At 43.5% G+C, this 18,847-nt stretch overlaps 1 protein-coding gene across 2 annotated transcripts in view; it reads left to right on the forward strand.

The window, feature by feature from the left end:
- Positions 1-18,847, forward strand: part of Stx6 (syntaxin 6) — a 45,946-nt gene that overhangs the window by 10,789 nt on the left and 16,310 nt on the right. For both annotated transcript variants that reach the window (XM_075988287.1, XM_075988286.1), the window contains exons 2-6: positions 1,318-1,487; positions 4,612-4,706; positions 13,091-13,153; positions 16,470-16,595; positions 18,073-18,179. In XM_075988287.1, the coding sequence (XP_075844402.1) occupies positions 1,318-1,487; positions 4,612-4,706; positions 13,091-13,153; positions 16,470-16,595; positions 18,073-18,179 (561 nt within the window). The remainder of the gene's footprint in view (positions 1-1,317; positions 1,488-4,611; positions 4,707-13,090; positions 13,154-16,469; positions 16,596-18,072; positions 18,180-18,847) is intronic.

The raw sequence follows: 18,847 nt of genomic DNA on the forward strand, positions 1-18,847 counted from the left end.
CCTGAGTGCTGGGATTGAAGGTGTGCACCACCACACCTGACTTTATTCTTTTTTAAGGTTATACTTTACCTATAATAAAATCCACCCCTTTTAGTGTCTGCTTCTGCACAATTACACGGACTCATAGGTTTATGATCACAGTCAATGGGACTCCGGACAGGGCTATGGAGACAGTTCATTTGGTTATGATCACGGTCGATAGGACTCCGGACAGGGCTATGGAGACAGTTCATTTGGTTATGATCATGGTTGTTTAGGACTCTGGACAGGACTATGGAGACAGTTCATTTGGTTATGATCACGGTCGATAGGACTCCAGACAGGGCTATGGAGACAGTTCATTTGGTTATGATCATGGTTGTTTAGGACTCCGGACAGGGCTATGGAGACAGTTCACTTGGTAAAGTGCTTGCTGGGCAAGCATAAGGAAGTCAGTTAGCTCTCCAGTGACCACCGCTTGTTATCCCAGTTTGGGTAGGTGGAGACAGGGAGATAACCTGGGGCTTGCTCCAGGCCAATGAGAGACACAGTCTCAAAAACAGGGTGGACAGCTGCTGAAAAACAGCGCCCAAGATTGCTGTTTGACCTTGGCATGCAGGCACACACATTACAAACTGACTGATTGGTACAGTAGTCTCAGGCTACTGAAGTGGCATTTAAGATCAATGATAGTGAGGGTACCCGTAGACCCTTTTTAACTGCATCTGCTGTGAGAGCATGCTGAACAGCAGCATTGCTGGGGCTATCCCACACTCGAAACAAGAAAAGCATTGGTCTGTTACACAGTGTTGCTTACTCTAGCGAAGCAGATACTAGCAAAGCTGAAATGTTTGGATATCTTCCAGGGATTTAAAAGGTCTCAGATTAAAATACTGTGTGAAACATAAGCCAAGGTGGGAGTAGTTCTCAACTGCTCTTACCCAAGAAGAGAAAGATTGACTGCCACACCCAATGAAGGCCATATGAATGTGAAGGACCCTTTAGTTAATTTATAGGATTGCTTCTTTGTGTCACTTTAGTATTGTCTGTTTAGGAAAAAAAACTGAACTGTCTTCCTCAAACAAACATGATGTTAAAGTTGCTTCAATAATGGCCAATTTATTCTGCATCTGCTGGGAACAAAATGCCCAGTCTGTGTGTTTGGGCCTTGTTTAGTGTGACTGTTTGGGCCTTGTTCAGGGTGGTGAGGGTGGCGATGTGATAGGGTTGTGAGGGTGACGTGTGGTGGTGTTGCCTTAAGTTCTGCTCTCTTGTTTTTGAATTCATAGAATGAGTTGTGTGTGACCTCTCCCTCCTTTCCCTTCACCTTGACTACAGAGAGGTACAGAAAGCAGTCAACACTGCCCAAGGACTGTTTCAGAGATGGACGGAGCTCCTTCAGGGCCCCTCTGCAGCAACAAGGGAAGAAATCGACTGGACCACCAACGAGCTGAGGAACAACCTCCGCAGCATAGAGTGGGATCTGGAGGACCTCGATGAGACTATCAATATCCTTCCTTTCTGTGGTGTCTGGGTAGAGGAACTCAGGAACGTAGGCAAGAGGGCAGTTCTGTCAGACCTTGAGCCATAGGTGAGAGGTCTGCTTCTATAGTGACTTATCTGGTTCTTGTTTGTACCATTACACATTTGAAGTCTGCCCGGCTGGCCTTGTTCTTCCGTGGATGGTGAATCCTGCATTATCCAGGCTGCATAGAGCAGTGACCCTCACTTTGGACACTGGAGTCAGTCTGCTGGTGTTCTTTTTTTTTTTTTTTTTTTGGTTTTTCGAGACAGGGCTTCTCTGTGGCTTTGGAGCCTGTCCTGGAACTAGCTCTGTAGACCAGGCTGGCCTCGAACTCACAGAGATCCGCCTGCCTCTGCCTCCCGAGTGCTGGGATTAAAGGCGTGCGCCACCATCGCCCGGCTGGTGTTCAGTTTCTTACTCCACTGTTGTAAAAGCACAAATAAACTTTCATGCACAGTAAAATACTAATACTTGAGATAATCTGTGCACCAAACAGTTTTCCAGCAGACACCAGCTGAGTGTCCTACAGTTTTGACACTATCTACCTGGAGATAGCATGGGCCGCTGTAGTATCCATATCAGATGCCACCTGCAAACCCCAGGTTCTGACCCACCCACATCCTGTTTGTTTAATTTTCAAGAGCTGCTTGTAGAGCTCAGAGAAATGCATTGCTTAGGTTGCCCGCATATTGTAAAGTCTGTGTGTGGAAGAGATTTGTAGGGAAAGTATGGTAGAAGAGCTTGTGTGTCCCCAAGAATGCCATCCTCCTGTGGCAGGCGCTCCACAGGAACCCTGTCCATTTCCGGAGTATGAAAACTTCATCACAGAAACATTATCAGTTAAGTCATTGGCCATTGGTGATTAGGTCAGCCTATAGTCCCTTTCTCTTTCCAGGGGCAACTGTGGCTAGAAGTTCACATCACTAATCATAGCATTGGTTTGTGTGGTGATCAGAGGATCTGTGTAGGAATTATCAGTCATCTACTAGCAATAGACTCTAGAGACTCCAAGGCCCTTAGGCGCTCTGGGCCAGAGAGGGTGTTGAATATATATTTGATAATAGTGCCACAAAAGTAAAAGTGACTCTGGCTTTGGCCACATTAGTAAGCTCTCTATGCTTTAGTTTCCTCTTCACAAGGATTCTAGGACAACAAGAGTGTCAAGAGGGTTCCATGTATCAAGAGCTTAGAATGATGCCTGCCAGAGTGATTCCTGTAAAGGACGAGCGGTGGTACTGGGCAGGCTGCTTGCTAGTATAGTACTATACTATAGTTAGTATAGTTAGACTGACCTAACGCTCAGGAGCAGGGTGAGCGTGCACACTACACTAGCGGTCGTTGCTGCGCACCCGAATATACAGACCAGTGTTACAGCTTGTTAGCTGGAACTCAGAAAATCTCTTCAGAGACCCCACTGCCACTTAAGTGATTTTAAAATGCTGCTGTCCATTGAAGACCTGCCTTCTACCATGACTGTTTGGTCAGAGCGGATCCATTGTGCTGATTTCTGACTGATGAACTAGAGAGCTGCGGAAGTGGAGTTGTGCAGCTTTCTGTTTTCAGCTGGGAAGTCTCTGTAACTAAAACTTTAGTTAGAAAACACGCCAGTTCCGTGTCTGAGCTCTGGTTTGTGTTTTTCTTTGAAATAGTCCACCAAGGAAACCGACTCTACAAGGTTCCCTTGCTAGGCAGCACGGGCTTATGGGAGGTTGATGTGTAGAGTGTTTAATTGCTGTTCTAGTGACCGTGGTAGTTGTTCCTCATTACTTTCTTCATGGTACCTTTTATGTTGTTAAAAGACAAGTAAAATGTGAGGGGACAGGATCATAAGCAATTTCAAGGGATATTGTTTCCTCTGAGATGAACTGGGGGCATAAATTATGAGACAAGAGAAAGGAGGGCAGTGGGGGGCAAAGAGCAAAGTATAGTGGTACATATATAAGGCATGTCCCAGAGAAGCCATTTCTTCGCCTGCTAACCAGAGTTCTTTTTCTAACCAGGTTTCTAAAAGACTATACAGTTAAATAAAATGTAAAAACCTATGAGACAGAAAGGAAAGTTGTTAGTGCTAGGCATGGTGGTGTTCACCTGTAATCCTAGCACTCAGGATGAGGCAGGAGAGTCACTATCAGACGCCAGCCTGGCTTTGGGGCTATATAGTGAATTCTAGGCCAGCCTTCATTACATAGTCTGCCCTTGTCTCAAAAAAACTGTGAGATAAAGGACAAAAGTTTTGATATTTTTTTTATTCATTCAACAATCATTTATTGAGTGTTCTGTGTACTAAACATTTTCTTGGTTTTTAAGGTTAGGTCAAATGAAACTAACTACCAGGCCTCCTGGAATTAGGGTTGGGAACAGATAGTAAATAATACAGCAGATACTGTAATTACAGGTTATGAGAAAGACCACAGGTTTTTCTAGTGTCTGCCCTAAGGCAGTTGAACCAGACCTGGTCTCTTTAGGTTGAGACAGAAGGATAGCATTTGGCATAAAGAAGAGTTCTGAAGTGCTGATTTAAAGGTTTTCAGCAGCTGACTGCGGTGACTGTGATTCCCAGCACTGGGGAGGCTGAGGCAGTGCTAGCACCCCAGGTTCAAAGCCTGGTACACAGTGAGCTCCAGCCCATTCTGGGTTCCCTGTGTCACTAATCAGAAGGCACAAAAGGATTGCCACAAGGATTGGCAAACATCCGGATGACCCCTACTGACCCGTGGTAGCCATGAATTTATGGTGAACCCCCATAGCTCTTTTCTACCCCTCTCACCCTTTTGCTTCCTTTTACCCCAGCTACATTCTCAGCTCCTGATTTTTGAAACACAGGTTGTCCTGGAACTCAAGGTCCACCTCCCAAGTGTTGGGATTATAGGTGTGCTCCATTATGCCTGGCTACAGAGGCTATTTTTAACTTGCTAGGTCATCTTTGTCTTGGGACAGAGGGATCTTCTCAAAGCTGTGGTTGGAAAGAAAGTCTAGGAATGTTTATGTCAGGTTGGTGTTTTCGGGAGGTTTAGGATGTCTTATTCTCATTTCGGTGTCCTGTCGTTTAACAAGATTCTGTAAGGCTTCTCATGGTGCATTTGCTTTACCTTAACTTTTTGGCCCACGTATAGTTGAAGCAAATCCTAGGAAATTCAACCTGGATGCAACTGAGTTGAGCATAAGAAAAGCCTTCATCACAAGTACTCGTCAGATTGTCAGGGTAAGGACCACTCCGTCCAGTGTCACCTGTGTGGGAGAGAGGCACACTTCTCAGAACTGTCCCTCAGTCTCAGACCAGCGTGCTGACTCTGAACCGACCTTTTAACATGAACTCAATGCAAGTGTCCCATGCACAGCTTCTCTGGCTGGGTAGAGGGGGGTGGTGGGGGTCTAATTTTTTTCTTTTTCTTCTTTTTTTTTTCTTTTGGTTTCCCAAGACAGGGTTTCTCTGTGTATCTCTAGCTGTCCTGGAACTCACTCTGTAGACCAGGCTGGCCTTGAACTCAACAGAGATCCGCCTGCCTCTGCCTCCTGAGTGCTGGGATTAAAGGCGTGTGCACCACCACCGCCAGGCTAGTGGGGTCCACTTTTAACACTGCCTGGTTGTTAGAACGAAAACAAGGAGCGCGATCCCACTTGTCTGTATCTCCAGTTCCTTTAAAATAGTGATTTAAAAATCTCTTATTGTACCCTATTTCTGGACAAAAGGAAAGGCTCTTATGGAAGCCATTGCTCTCCTGATTGGTAATGTGCACTGCTGAAGAGTGGCTCTCCTAGGCTTGGCTGCCGGCCCTCTCTGCCATCTGAGTCGCTTCTGGAACTCCTACCAGCCATGCCATTACTATTGCCATAGACAACGGCTTGACAACCTCTCAGGAGTCACCCAGAGCAGGCATATCAAGGATGGCATATTAAAGTAAGCCATCAAGTAGACTCATCTTTAGTACTAAGTTATGTAGAATGCTACCCACTGGTCAAGTATAAACAAGAAAATGTAGGTTAGGTAAAATCTTGTGTCATTCAGATGTATTTTGTATTTTGAAACTATATGGCTAAGCCATTTGATTAGCATAACTAGATGTAAGAGAAGCAGCTGCCATTAACATATGTACTCGAAAGTAGCTTCCTTGAAGAAAAAGACTTGGGATCAGACCAGTGCTGACATATGGCAGGAACCTTGCTGTGTGCTTGCCAGAGACTTTCATCATGTGATTTCCTCTTGAAATGATCTCAAATGGTAGATTTCATTGAACTTTATACATCTTTGTTTCTTGTTTCAACCAGTAGTTGGCTTTCTCTGTATTTATAACTAAATTGTTTTTATAGACGCTCACATGTAATAGAGCAGAAACCTTTTGACTTCAGGTGCCCCGTGGAGACAATGAGTGTTTGTGTTCAACATTCTGACTTTGTAGGCTGTTGTAGGCTGTTGTAGATGCTGTTCTGCTAAGCACATTGTTAGGTGACATCTTTTGTGTGCAAGTCCCTCAGTTGTTTTTATTTACTTATTTAGACAAGACCTTACTCTATAGCCCACACTGACCCCAGACTCCCAAGTACTACTAGCCTTGCAGGTATTAACTGCCACATCTGGCTCTTTGAGCCTACCAGCACAAACCAAACTGAGGAGTAGCAGCAGGTGCTCTTAGCTGCCGACCATTGCCAGTCCTCATTTATCTCTTTAATATAGTTGGTTTTCCTTCTCTCCCTCCCTCCTTGCTTCTTCTATCCCACGCCCCTTTCCTCATTTCTCCTCTCTCTTCTTCCCTCCCTTGTTTTAAATATTGGTTTTTCTAAAGGATGCTATGTTGACCCTAATATTTCTTGGTGTCTTGCTGTAAAGTATATATTCTTTAATCAGTGCATTTCTTCTTTCTGTAAGGTGGTATTTGTGGGTTTTGAAAATTGGAATTCAAAGGTATCAGTATATTGAAAATTAAATTGGTATAACTATAACTGGAGGTAGATAACAAAGTTTATCTCTTAATATTTGAAAAATCTATTTAAAGTACATCTTAGAATTATTTTGTTTTATCTTAAAAGACTTATTTATTTATTTATTTATTTGTTTTATGTTTATGAGTGCTTTATCAACTTTATATCAAAAGAAGGAGTCAGATCCCACTAGAGATGGTTGTGAGCCACCATATCATTTCTAGGAATTGGATTCAAGACCTCTGGAAGAGCAGCCAGTGCTCTTAACCACTGAGCCAGCTCTCCAGCATCTTTGGAATTATTTTTAAATTATGGCAGTACATCAGAATTTTACTATCCTTATAGAGTTTGAGATCTGAACCACACTCAGCTATGTTTTCAATGGACTACTTGATAGATTTAGTAATTTATTTCCCCCACCCCCTTTGGGAAGCTGTTAATATTTGCTAGCTTTACTAACAGTAATCACACCTGAACTTTCGCTGATTTGGTTTTAATAACTTTTAATTGACAATTTTGCAGAAAAGAAGGAAATAGTCATAGAATCAACTTGATTAAAAACCAAAAGTATTGCGGGGCAGTGGTGGCACACACCTTTAATTTCAGCGCTCAGGAGGTAGAGGCAGGGGGATCTCTTTGAGTTCAAGGCCAGCATGGTCTACAAGAGCTAGTTCCAGGACAGCCAGGACTGTTACATAGAGAAACCCTGTCTCAAAAAAAACTACCACCACCACCAACAAAAATCCAAAACAGTTGCATGTATTGACTTCAGTGTCTCTGTACTCAATGGAAGAGATCGCAGGCTTTTGGTAGAAACTGGAGAAGGGACAGAGAGCAGATTTGGGAACTGGGACAAGACGAAGTTTATACAAGAACTTTGAAACCACAGGCTTAGGTAGCACTGATCCTAGTGACCTGTCATTTAGTAGTGCCCTACTTTTTTTTTTTTTTCATATTTTAACTAGTTAAATTTTTTTAGAATTTCACGTGTAGTTTCTATCATTTCCCCTCTCCTCATTTCAACTCCTCTTTGTCCTCACCTCTTCTTTGTTCATTATTATTGTTACACACACACAAATGTCTGTCTGTCTGTCTGTATGTATATGCACATATATGGATATGTAAATGCCACCCACTGTTTCTGTTTAGTATATTTGTGTAACTCTGACTACTAGGGATTGGGTGGCTGGCCACAGGCTTGTCCCTGGAGAAGACTGAACCTCCCTCCCAGCAGCCATTCATAGCCTGTAGCTCTTTATCTATGAGTGGAGCCTGTGATGTTTCCCCTGTCCACGTTAGGATGTCAGCTGGTATTGTCATTGTGCAGGTCTTGTTTAGGTAACTATTGTTAAAATTTCATGGGTGCATTTCCCTGACATATATGAAAGACACTATCTCATAGCAGACATTCTGGTCCTCTGATACTTAAAATCTTTCCAGCCACTCTTCACCGTGATGTTCCCTGAACCTTCTGTGTAGGGATTGTGTTGTAGATGTATCAACCGGAGCTGGGCACCCCATGGTCAGTTCTTTGCATTTTGACCAGTGTGCTTCCTGTAGTGGTCTCCATCTGCTGCAGAAGAAGCGTCTTTGCTGCCAATGAGAACTATGCTGATCTGTGAGATATGGATAAACATTTAGAATGCCTTTGGGAGTTACTCTAGTTTAGAAAAGTTATTGACCTATATTTGTTTGTTTGGGGTTTTTTGTTTGTTTTTTATTATATATTTATTTATTAAAGATTTCTGTCTCTTCCCCGCCACCGCCTCCCATATCCCTCCCCCTCCCCCAATCAACTCCCCCTCTCTCATCAGCCCAAAGAGCAGACTGGATTCCTTGCCCTGTGGGGAGTCCAAGGACCTCCCACCTTCTTCCAGGTCTAGTAAGGTGAACATCTAAACAGCCTAGGCTCCCACCAAGCTGAGGACTGCTGAAAAGTCAAGAACAATGGCACTGGGTTTTTGTGGGTTTTTTTTTGAGGCAGACTCACATTACTTAGCCCTGCCTGGCTTTGAACTCACAGAGATCAGCCTGCTTCTGCCTCCCAGATGTTGGGATTAAAGGCGTGTAGCATCATATCTATCCTTCTGCTTTCTTTTGATTTAATTAGTTTTGATTTGAGACAGGGTTGCTCTGTGTTGCTCTGGCTATCCTGAACTTTGCAGACCAAGTGCTGGGCGGGATTAAAGGCGTGCACCACCACCGCCTGGTTTCTAGAGCAAATGCTAACTTGATTGCGTCACTTTGTCAGGCAGAGGAGTTAGTGATATGTAATGACTTCTTTAGGTGAAGAAGCAATCTTTCTCCTGTGTGATTTGTATGTGTGCTACTTGGTATGCTGGACAAGCACTCCACCCCTGAGCTGCAGCCACAGCCCTTCTCCCAAGTGACTGATTGGCTGTGCACTTTATACTCTTCTCTTGTTTGTGTTTTTCTAAGCATCTTCTAAGGCTGTCCAATTTTTATTGAGTTTTCTGGGGAAGTTTTAGGTGAAAAAGTAAATTTTAGTTTTTATGCCTGTCTTTGCCTCTTCCTTTTCTTTTGGCTTAGTGCTGGTGATCACCCAAGTCCTCGTGCATGCTAGGTAAGCCTCTAGCACAGAGCCGCATCCGGGCTCATTTATAGTTTTACCTTGTAGAATCATCTATTTGCTAATCGAGGCTTCACATAGGAAAATTTTGTTTTGTAGCTATATCCCACAAGTGACTCTGGGTAATTCTGGTGATTCAGTACATTTAGTTTTGCAGCATATACCCAGAGAACAGTGAGTAAGACCCCAGGAAACCGGAGTTGTCAGCTAAACTCTGACCTTAATAGATTTTCATCACAAACCATAAGCCTCCCTGGACCTCTATTTTATCAATGAGACAGTGCTTACCAACATTCTCTGATTTTAACTTTGGGAGGACAATCAGAACTACACTGCACCCTGCACGACACCCAACAGTTTCCCCCAAGAACTGCTTGCCATCAGTTAGAGCAGAGGTGACTCTAAAGGTTAGTCTAACAGGCTGAGATAACACTGGGACAGGGCCATGAGTGGGGAGTGCTGGGATCCACGGTGTCTCATTCATTCAGCATGGAAACAGCTGAAATGGAAACAAGAGAGTAATAACCAGGACATTTGTTGTTCTTTTGGCAGATGGGTCTTGTATCATTGGGACTAACTGCTGATCCTAAGCTTCATGTGTTAAAAAGAGGATGAGTAATTATGGTTTTGGCATGATAGATTGTTACAGGATGTTTAAAACTGTTTAGTAACAGCTAAAATTCCATGTCCCAGTGTGAAGGTGGTCCTCTGTACGGTGTCTGTTGACTAGCCTGCCTATATCAAATGCCCTCCACATGTGTAGGGTGTACTCCACCACAGCAGCGGGCATGTATAGGATGCATACCGCCCAGCAGTAAGGGGATGTACCCATCAGGACTCTCTTTCTCTATCAAATAGAAATTTAAAAAAATCTAAGATTAGAAAGCATATTTTATTCGACATGTTGCCTACTGCATGTTTATTAAAGAAAATTGGAGTGGCTTTTTTTACAGGAGGAGGAAAAAAAACCATATAACTCAAAATAGTCCCTGCTCCAGCACTGTGTTGTAGCTTCCTCTTGATGAATAGCTGGAACCCTGTTGTTATTCAAGTGCATGTTTATGTTTTAAAAATATTCTCATCGGTGTGCTGGTGGCTCAAGCCTTTAATCCCAGCACTCGGGTGGCAGAGGCAGGCAGATCTCTGTGAGTCTGAGGCCAGCCTTGTCTACAAGAGCTGGTTCCAGGACAGGAACTCACTTTTCATACAGGAGTTCCTGTCTTAAAAACAAAACAAAACAACAACAACAAAATTGCTCTCTGCTTTTTGTTTTTTAAATGTAACTAATTCTGTTTGAAAGGTGAAAATGCCTCTTCATTTTGTAATTTGCTCTCTAGAAATAAGCATTTTCTGGGGCTGGAGGAATGACTCAGTTGTTTAGAGCACTGGGTGCCCTTCCAGAGGACTGGAGCTCTGAGGATTGTCTGTTTGAAAGTATAGTCCCAGGGGATCTGGCACCTTCTTCTGGCTACCACAGGTACCAGGCACATACATAGTGCACAGACACCCATACACATTAAGTAAGTAAGTAAACACTTTTTAAAAAATAACCATTTTCTGTCTGTTTCTGGTATTGGACCACAGACTCTTGGGATGAAAGGATATGATATCCTGTCATTGTTTTTCCTATGAAGAATTTGATTGTAGAACTTGCCTAGCATGCATGTTTGGGTTCAGTCTTCAAACCCATCAGAGAGAAAGAAGGAAACTTTTAAAGACAGGGTTTCTCTGTGTAGCCCTGGCTGTTGTAGAATTCCCTCTGTAGACCAGACTGGCCTCGAGATCCACCTGCTTCTGCCTACTGAGTGCTAAAATTAAAGGTGTGTACCACTACCTTTCAGCTAGCAGTAAATATTCTTTTTGTTTGTTTTTGTTTTTTCAAGACAGGGTTTCTCTGTAGCTTTGGAGCCTGTCCTGGAACTAGCTCTTGTAGACCAGGCTGGCCTCGAACTCACACAGCTCTGCCTGTCTCTGCCTCCCCAGTGCTGGGATTAAAGGTGTGCGCCACCACTGCCCGGCTTAGTAGTAAATATTCTTAGTTCAATATAAAACAACAAAATTCATTTTGAAGAGTTCATCCTGTTATATCCATTCATTATATGGGAACAGTATTAGTTTCTTAAATATTTAATTGGCATATAACAATATAGAAGAAGTCACATATTAGAAAAAGTCACAAATCCTAAGTAGTCAGTTTGGTGAGTTTATTACAGGAATACTCCCTTTGAGGAGCACCTAGAGGCATGAAGTAGGTTTACGCAGTACTTCAGGAGCCTGTTGGAGGTGTGTTCAAGTCATTCCCTACCCCTACCCTCCAACTATAGACAGCAAACAAATTCTACCTACAGCGTTTGAAGGCAAAGGTGCCACATTTTCTGTGTATACAATGATTCCATGCTCATTGTTTTTGTTTGTTTCTTTAGAAATACTTTTTATAATGTTGGCAAACTGCTAAACATCTCCAATACTGCTCTTTCTCATTCAGTGTACATTAAATAAATGTAATTTCTGGATTGAATAAGTGCTATCTTAAACTAATTTAGTTGATAAATAGGGAATTTTGCGCCCAGGACATGCTGTCATAACCATCTTGTTTTGAGGTTTCTAGAGTATGTATATAACAGAGGTCCTCAAGTTTCAGTCTTTTTTGTAATTGCAGTCTTTTTTGTTTGTTTATTTGTTCTTTGTTTGTTTTTTGAGATAGGACTATTCTGTGTAGCCCTGGTTGACCTGCTCTGTAGACCGGGCTGGCCTCGAACTCACAGAGATCTGCTGCCTCTGCCTCCAAGTACAGGGATTAAGGGCATGTGCTATCACCTCTTCGTTCAAGTTCCAGTCTTAAGACTCCCCGGAGAGACTTGTTAATAAAGATTTGCCATAAAGAGCCAGTGGCATCGGTCAGGATGAGGCAGAGAGAAGTGCATTTTCAGTAACCTCTTAGGTGAGTCGGGCACTTCACCATGTGAGCTCCAAGGGAGCAGAGAACTGGACGTGGCGCCTGCCGCATGCTTGGACGAATCAGGTGTCCGTAAGTGCTCGCTGCATGGATGATCGTGGACTTTGAATGTTGAAGCAAGATTTTTTTATTTTTTTTTTTTAATTAACCACAATAGGAATTTTAAAGCCATGGCATGCCTGATACAGTCCTCTCTTGTCAGGGTGTAACGGTGCACACCTTTAATCCCAGTACAGGGAAAGAGAGGCACGCAGATCTCTGATTTCAGAATTAGTCTTGTCTTAAGTAGTGAGTTCCATATCAGTCAGGGCTACAGAGTAAGACCCTGTTTACAACAACAAAAGTTGAATACCATAATATTTGCTAGAATAAGTCCACTTAAAATTTCAGAAAAAAATTCAGAGAAACAAAAAAATTCCAAAGTATCTTGACATTTTTTTAAAGAAAGAGAAAATTGTATTGCAATTACAACATGCTTACTTTAGACATTTTTTAGTGTTTTCCATTATAGTTAAATGTAAGAATTAAAATGGTTCATATTTAATAAAGTTTTGATTAAGGTTAAATAACATATCCCCTGATTTCTGATAATACTTTCAAAATTCACTCAGCTGTTAGTAATAATCTATTCCGTGAATGAATGCAGCTCATTCATGAGTCACGTGCAAGCGTTTCTTGGTAGTAATGGTAAATGCATTTTAAGAAGAACAGGTTTACATGTGTTTTAGAGGATGCTAGTCCCTGAGCACAGGCTTTAGGTTTTTACCTTCACGTGTCCTTTATTGGCTCTATGACTTTGAGAAGATGTCAGTCTTTCTGCACCTAAGGCCCCTCAGCCTGAAAACGGAAATCACATCAACTCATTCGACCCCTAGGAGAGTTTGGGAGAGCCCTGATTCTGTCTGATATTTGACTTTTCTTTCTAGTTAAATTTAGTGTCTGTATTAGCTCTTTTTTATTTCAATTTCCTTTATGTTTGAAATTGAAAACAAAAGCCAAAGAATGCTGTCTTTTTGCTTAAGAGTAGACAATCAAGTATGTATTTTGCTAATATGGGAAATACTAGCCATGTTTTTCTTTAAGGGTATTTTTCCTTTGTTTTCTGCCCTTTTGTTCTCATTAGGACATGAAGGATCAGATGTCATCTTCATCCGTGCAGGCATTGACTGAAAGGAAAAACAGACAGGTGAGAAAACACCCAAATATAAGTGTCCATTAAAGAAAATATGTGTTTAGATACTTCAGATTTGAAATTGCTGACCACCCTGGCTCATGGCATCAAGATCAAGCCCTGTGTCCATTGTCCCTGGGTGGTGGGGTAGGTGTTGTGATCAAGCCCTGTGTCCAACTGTCCCTGGGTGGTGGGGTAGGTGTTGTGATCAAGCCCTGTGTCCACTGTCCCTGGGTGGTGGGGTAGGTGTTGTGATCAAGTACTGTGTCCACTGTCCCTGGGTGGTGGGGTAGGTGTTGTGATCAAGCCCTGTGCCCACTGTCCCTGGGTGGTGGGGTAGGTGTTGTGATCAAGCCCTGTGCCCACTGCTCCTGGGTGGTGGGGTAGGTGTTGTGATCAAGCCCTGTGCCCACTGCTCCTGGGTGGTGGGGTAGGTGTTGTGATCAAGCCATGTGTCCACTGTCCCTGGGTGGTGGGGTAGGTGTTGTGATCAAGCCATGTGTCCACTGTCCCTGGGTGGTGGGGTAGGTGTTGTGATCAAGCGCTGTGTCCACTGCTCCTGGGTGATGGGGTAGGTGTTGTGATCAAGTATTGTGTCCACTGTCCCTGGGTGGTGGGGTAGGTGTTGTGATCATCTCTTGTTTGTTTTAGTCCTATTCTTGTAACTTGCCTATTCTTGTAACAAACTTGGAGCCGATCACATGCTTTTGGGCATGTGCCAAGGCATCATGACAGGAGATCACAAAATACATTAATTCCACTTCTTTAAAAATTTTTCCTTTCCTATACTATATTTTGTTAATATTGTTTTCCCATCCCCTAACTCTTCCCCAGTTTTCCCCTCCTTACCCACTCCATTTCATATTCTTTCTTTTTCTTAAACAAGACAAAACCAAGCTGGGCAGTGGTGGTGCATGCCTTTAATCCCAGCACTCGGGAGGCAGAGGCAGGCGGATCTTTTGAGTTCAGGCTAGCCTGGTCTACAGAGTGAGTTCCAGGACAGCCAGGGTTACACAGAGAAGCCCTGCCTTGAAAAACCAAACACCAAATCAGCTCTACCCCTCTAAAAAAGAAAAACCAAAAACCAAAACCAAACAAGAAAGCAAGCATGAGCACAGACATAATCAACAACGTGTGTAGTCCATTTTGTGTTGAAGCACTCCTGGGCATGTGGCCTGCTTCAAGTGTGGTTACTATTGCCCAGTGTCACTCCTTTGAAGAACATAGATTTGCTCTCCCCCAGCATCATTTAGTAGCAAGTAGCGTTGCTTTGTGCCCACATCCTCTTCCGCATGCTGGGGTTTTGTCTGGTCTGCACCTGTGCAGGGCTTGTCCATGCCATCACAGCCCCTGTGAGTTTGTATGCGCGTCAGCCCTGTTTGTCTAGGAAATGCTGTTTCCTTGCAGTCACCGGTCTCTGGCTCTCCCAGCTTTTCCACCTCCTCTGCTGTGTAGCTCCCTGGCCTTGAGGGGAGGGGTGTGATGCAGGCGTCCCGAAGTCTTTGACCGCGTGTTGTCCAGTTGTGGGTCTCTGTTCTAATTCCCATCTACTACAAGAAACTCTTCTGATGCACTGATTTTATGGTTATTAGCTGCATTTCAGAAGATCCCATTACCTCACAGGAGTGCCACAAGCCAGGGCCCAAGACTTTCCCACCTGGCCTTCAGCAGACATTTAGACAAATATTTCCTTCTAGACAGCTTTCCTCAACACTGCCCCTCCCCCGAGTTCACTTGCTCCTGATGATGGGCCCACAGCATCTTCTGCTCTTCCTACCTCCTGTGAGCCAGCATCTGCTAAAGACTCTTGATAATTTAGTGTCTTTTTATGGGACTCCAAGCTCCTTGATAATAGCATGGTTATGTTTCAGTTTTGGTGTAGCCAGGAAGTTGCTGTGCCCCTAGTTTTGCTACAAGTTCAAGGCCAGTCAGGTCCACTTAGTGTGAGCTCAGCACCGGTCTGGGATATATAGTGAAATTTTGTCCCAAAAATAAATGAATTGATGTAGACATCTGAGTAATCCTTAAAATGTTTCAAATTTATTTTTGTTTTTTTGAGACAGGGTTTCTCTACATAGCCTGAATTCACAGAGATCCACCTGCTTCAGTCTCCTAAGTGCAGGGATTTAAGGCATGGGCTACCATGCCTGGCAGCACGTTTCAAATTAAATCTCTTCATTTAAAAATGTTGATTATTGATGGGGGGTGTTTTGTTTGCTCTGGGACAGGGTTTTTCTGTGCATGTAGCTATGGCTGGCCCAGGTTGTCCCAGAACTCAAAAACAATCTTCCTGCCCTAGCTTTCTGAGTGCTGGGATTACAGACTCGAGCTGCCATGCCGGGTTGTTGCAAGTATTTTACGGAATGGCACACTTTTGTAGGAAGGAAACTCCCCTGGGGGCTGGAGATATGGCTCTGTGATCACAAGCACTTGCTGTTCTTCCAGAGGCCTGAGCCTCACGTGACTCACAGCTACCTGTAACCCTTGCCCAGAGATCCAGTGCCTTCATCCACATGCACATGCCCACATGCGGACACACACACTCACACAGAATTAGAAATAATAAAAATAGAGAAGAAACTCCTTTCTAATTGATAAAATATGATTCTTAAAGAATTTACAGCTATCACCTAGAACTTAAACTCGAATTCAGGTTCTGATCTGAGTTTCTTTTGGTGAGGTAGAATACCCCTTCGAGTCTGTTTTTCATGTCTGCTTGGGTTGTTTATGTTGTACTTTTTGTTTGTTTTCATTTTTTTTGTTTTATTTTTGTTTGTGTTGTTTTTTGAGACAAGGCTTTTCTGTGTAACAGCTCTGACTTTCCTAGAACTTGCTTTGTAGATCAGACTGGTCTCAAACTCACAGAGCTCCACCTGCCTCTGCCTCCCAAGTGCTAGACTTAAAGGCGTGCACCACCCCTGCCTGGTGGTTTTTATTGTTCTTATCTACCTCTCCCTCTTGTGTTCTTTTGGGGAAGTAGAGGAAAAACTATTGGTCAGCTTGTCCCATCTACCCTACTTTAACCCTTCAAAGAAGCTTGTGAGTGGTCAAGGTGGCCTTTACCTCATGGGCCTCTGGCAGACACTAAGCTGCTTGCCACTGCTCCTTCTCATCTTCCCCTAGCTGCTCTCCTTAGGGACAGAGTCCATCCATGAGGCCCATTTGGAGGTCTTAAAGACAGGGTGAGCCCTTCCTGATGTTGCTCTAACCATTCCGCCAGGTACCACCCTGCACTGCCACATCAAAGTCTGCTCCAGGCTTGAGGACCATTTAAGTTGCTCAGCAATAGCTTCTGAGTGTTTCTCCTGATTGGTTGTCCCTGCTCACACAGGCGCTACTTGGAGACAGCAGCAGCCAGAACTGGAGCACAGGAGTGACGGATCGATACGGGCGCCTTGATCGAGAGCTGCAGCTAGCCAACTCCCATTTCATTGAGGAGCAGCAGGCACAGCAGCAGGTACCTGAGAACAGCCTGTGGAGGACAGGAGGTAGCAGGCAGGGTGTCTCGCCTGACTTGTCTGCTAGCCACAGCCTTATTACTAAATGACAAGCAGGTTAGATCTGAGCATGTCCTATGCTTGGTTGTCGAGTGTGTAATGTTTGTATACACTGTTTAAAATCTTGAGAGCATGGTGTCCCAAGGAACTAGACTTGACCTCAGGAAACGCAGAGCTGACATCAAAACTGAGGAGGCCTGAACTGTGCAGGTTTTGTTTTTGTTGCTGTTTTAAGATAAGTTCTCACTGTATAGCTTTTGTTGGCAGGCTGGCTTCCATCGTGGAGATTTGCCTCCTTCTGCCCTCGGTGCAGAGCTTAAAAATGTATGCTACCCCCAAATAAGGCCAAGGATTTTAAAAAAGAAAGCAGTCCCTCTTCCCCTTTATACATTCAGGTTTTTATTTTAACAAAGATACTTTCAGAAACATTGAGTTCTTGTTTTTTTCTATTGAAAGTTGCCAGCTTGTTCCATTATATATAAAAACCACCTGCTTTGATGGAGATTGAGGTATAGAAGGAAAATGAACTTGTCTCCATGTTATTACATTTTATATGTGTGTATTTATTGTTATTGTCTTATTGAGGCAGAATGATGCTGTGTAGTCCAGGCTGGCCTTGGTTGTTCTGCCTCAGCTTCATGTGTGTTGAGATGTTAGGCCTGGCCCACCATGCCAGCTTGTGTTCTTGCTTTTATGGATAGCAATGCTAGTAAAAGGAAGGTAACAATTACATTATGTATCAGGATATGAGAATCATCTGTCCATTGAAACTTGGGTTCATAAATACTGTGTTTTATGTATATTTGTAGGCTATGTTGTTTTGCTTTCTTTACATTATCATGTTGGCCTAACTAGTTGTTTGTTTTCAAAATATTATAATGAAGCAAAGATTTTAATAGAGAGTAAGGGGACCACAGTACAGTTGAAAGTATGTCTTTGTCAGCCAACAGTTGTCACTGAGGCAAATTATTGTCCTTGAAGTAGAGGAAAAGGACTCTCTGCAGTCCTCCAACGTCAGCTGTTTGCTAGGCTCTCCTTCACTAATGCTGTGGCAATGTGGTGCGCACTGAAACCTTGATCTTGGCAGTGAGCTTCCTCTTCCTAACCAACCCCTGATGTGGTGGTCATATGCTCGTGTGCTTTCGACCATGTCTGTTCCCTTACTGGACCTCAGCCAAGCAGAGTAAATCTCTCTTGGTGGTTTCAAGCCCTGCTGACTGTTCACAAGTTGGATCAGCAGGCGGTGTGGGTAGCTTGACAATCCAGTCTTTGGAGCAGTGTGTTCTCAGAGCCAATGGTCTGGTTCTTTGATTCTGGGCTTTGCTTTTGAATGTGAATTGTCCCAAGCTGGCAAAGAAACTAGCAGCTGCTGGAGTGCTGGGCTTGGAACCAGGTAAGATGGATTTTAATTGCTTATTTCCGTTTCTCTGGCACCAGTTGATTGTGGAACAGCAGGATGAGCAGTTGGAGCTGGTCTCTGGCAGCATCGGGGTGCTGAAGAACATGTCCCAGCGCATTGGAGGGGAGCTGGAGGAACAGGCAGTGTGAGTAGTGAGATGCCCTTATCTGCAGTGAAGTGAGGGGGAGCCACCCCATGAGACCCTGAAAGCCCAGCAGTGAATTACATGGCTGGTAGAAAGAAAAAATAACTTCGTTTATAGTTACAGTTTTTACTTTGTTCCACAGGTTAGCTCCACCAAAGAGGCAAATCTACCAGATAAAATTCACAATGGTGATTTAGGCAAAGCTGTTACTTAAAAATTGTTTAAAATATATACAAATTTAAAATATATATATATTATACACACACACACACACACATTTCTTTGAGCAGATCCCCCTCCCCCAAGACAGGGTTTCTCTGTATAACAGTCACGGCTGTCCTAGAACTTACTCTGTACCAGGCTGGCCTTGAACTCACCAAGAGTCTCCTGCCTCTGCCACCGCCGCCTGGCTCTCTGAGTAGATCCTGAGGCGTGCGGACAGGGCTGCAGACTCTGGGACAGCACTGTGGAGAGGATGGCAGCGTGCAGGAGACGGTGAAGGTGGCATTAGAACTCTCGGCTATCATGCCAGGACCCTGCTACACTAAACAGAAATTACACTATTATGGAAGAACATTTAAGTTTGATTTTAATTAGCAAAAACAGTCTTCCCTTTCAAAACAAAGAAAAAAACAAAACATAATTCTTAAAAGTCGTTTTTGCTTAAG

The sequence above is a fragment of the Microtus pennsylvanicus genome, chromosome 10, assembly GCF_037038515.1.
Source record: "Microtus pennsylvanicus isolate mMicPen1 chromosome 10, mMicPen1.hap1, whole genome shotgun sequence".
Classification (NCBI taxonomy): domain Eukaryota; kingdom Metazoa; phylum Chordata; class Mammalia; order Rodentia; family Cricetidae; genus Microtus; species Microtus pennsylvanicus.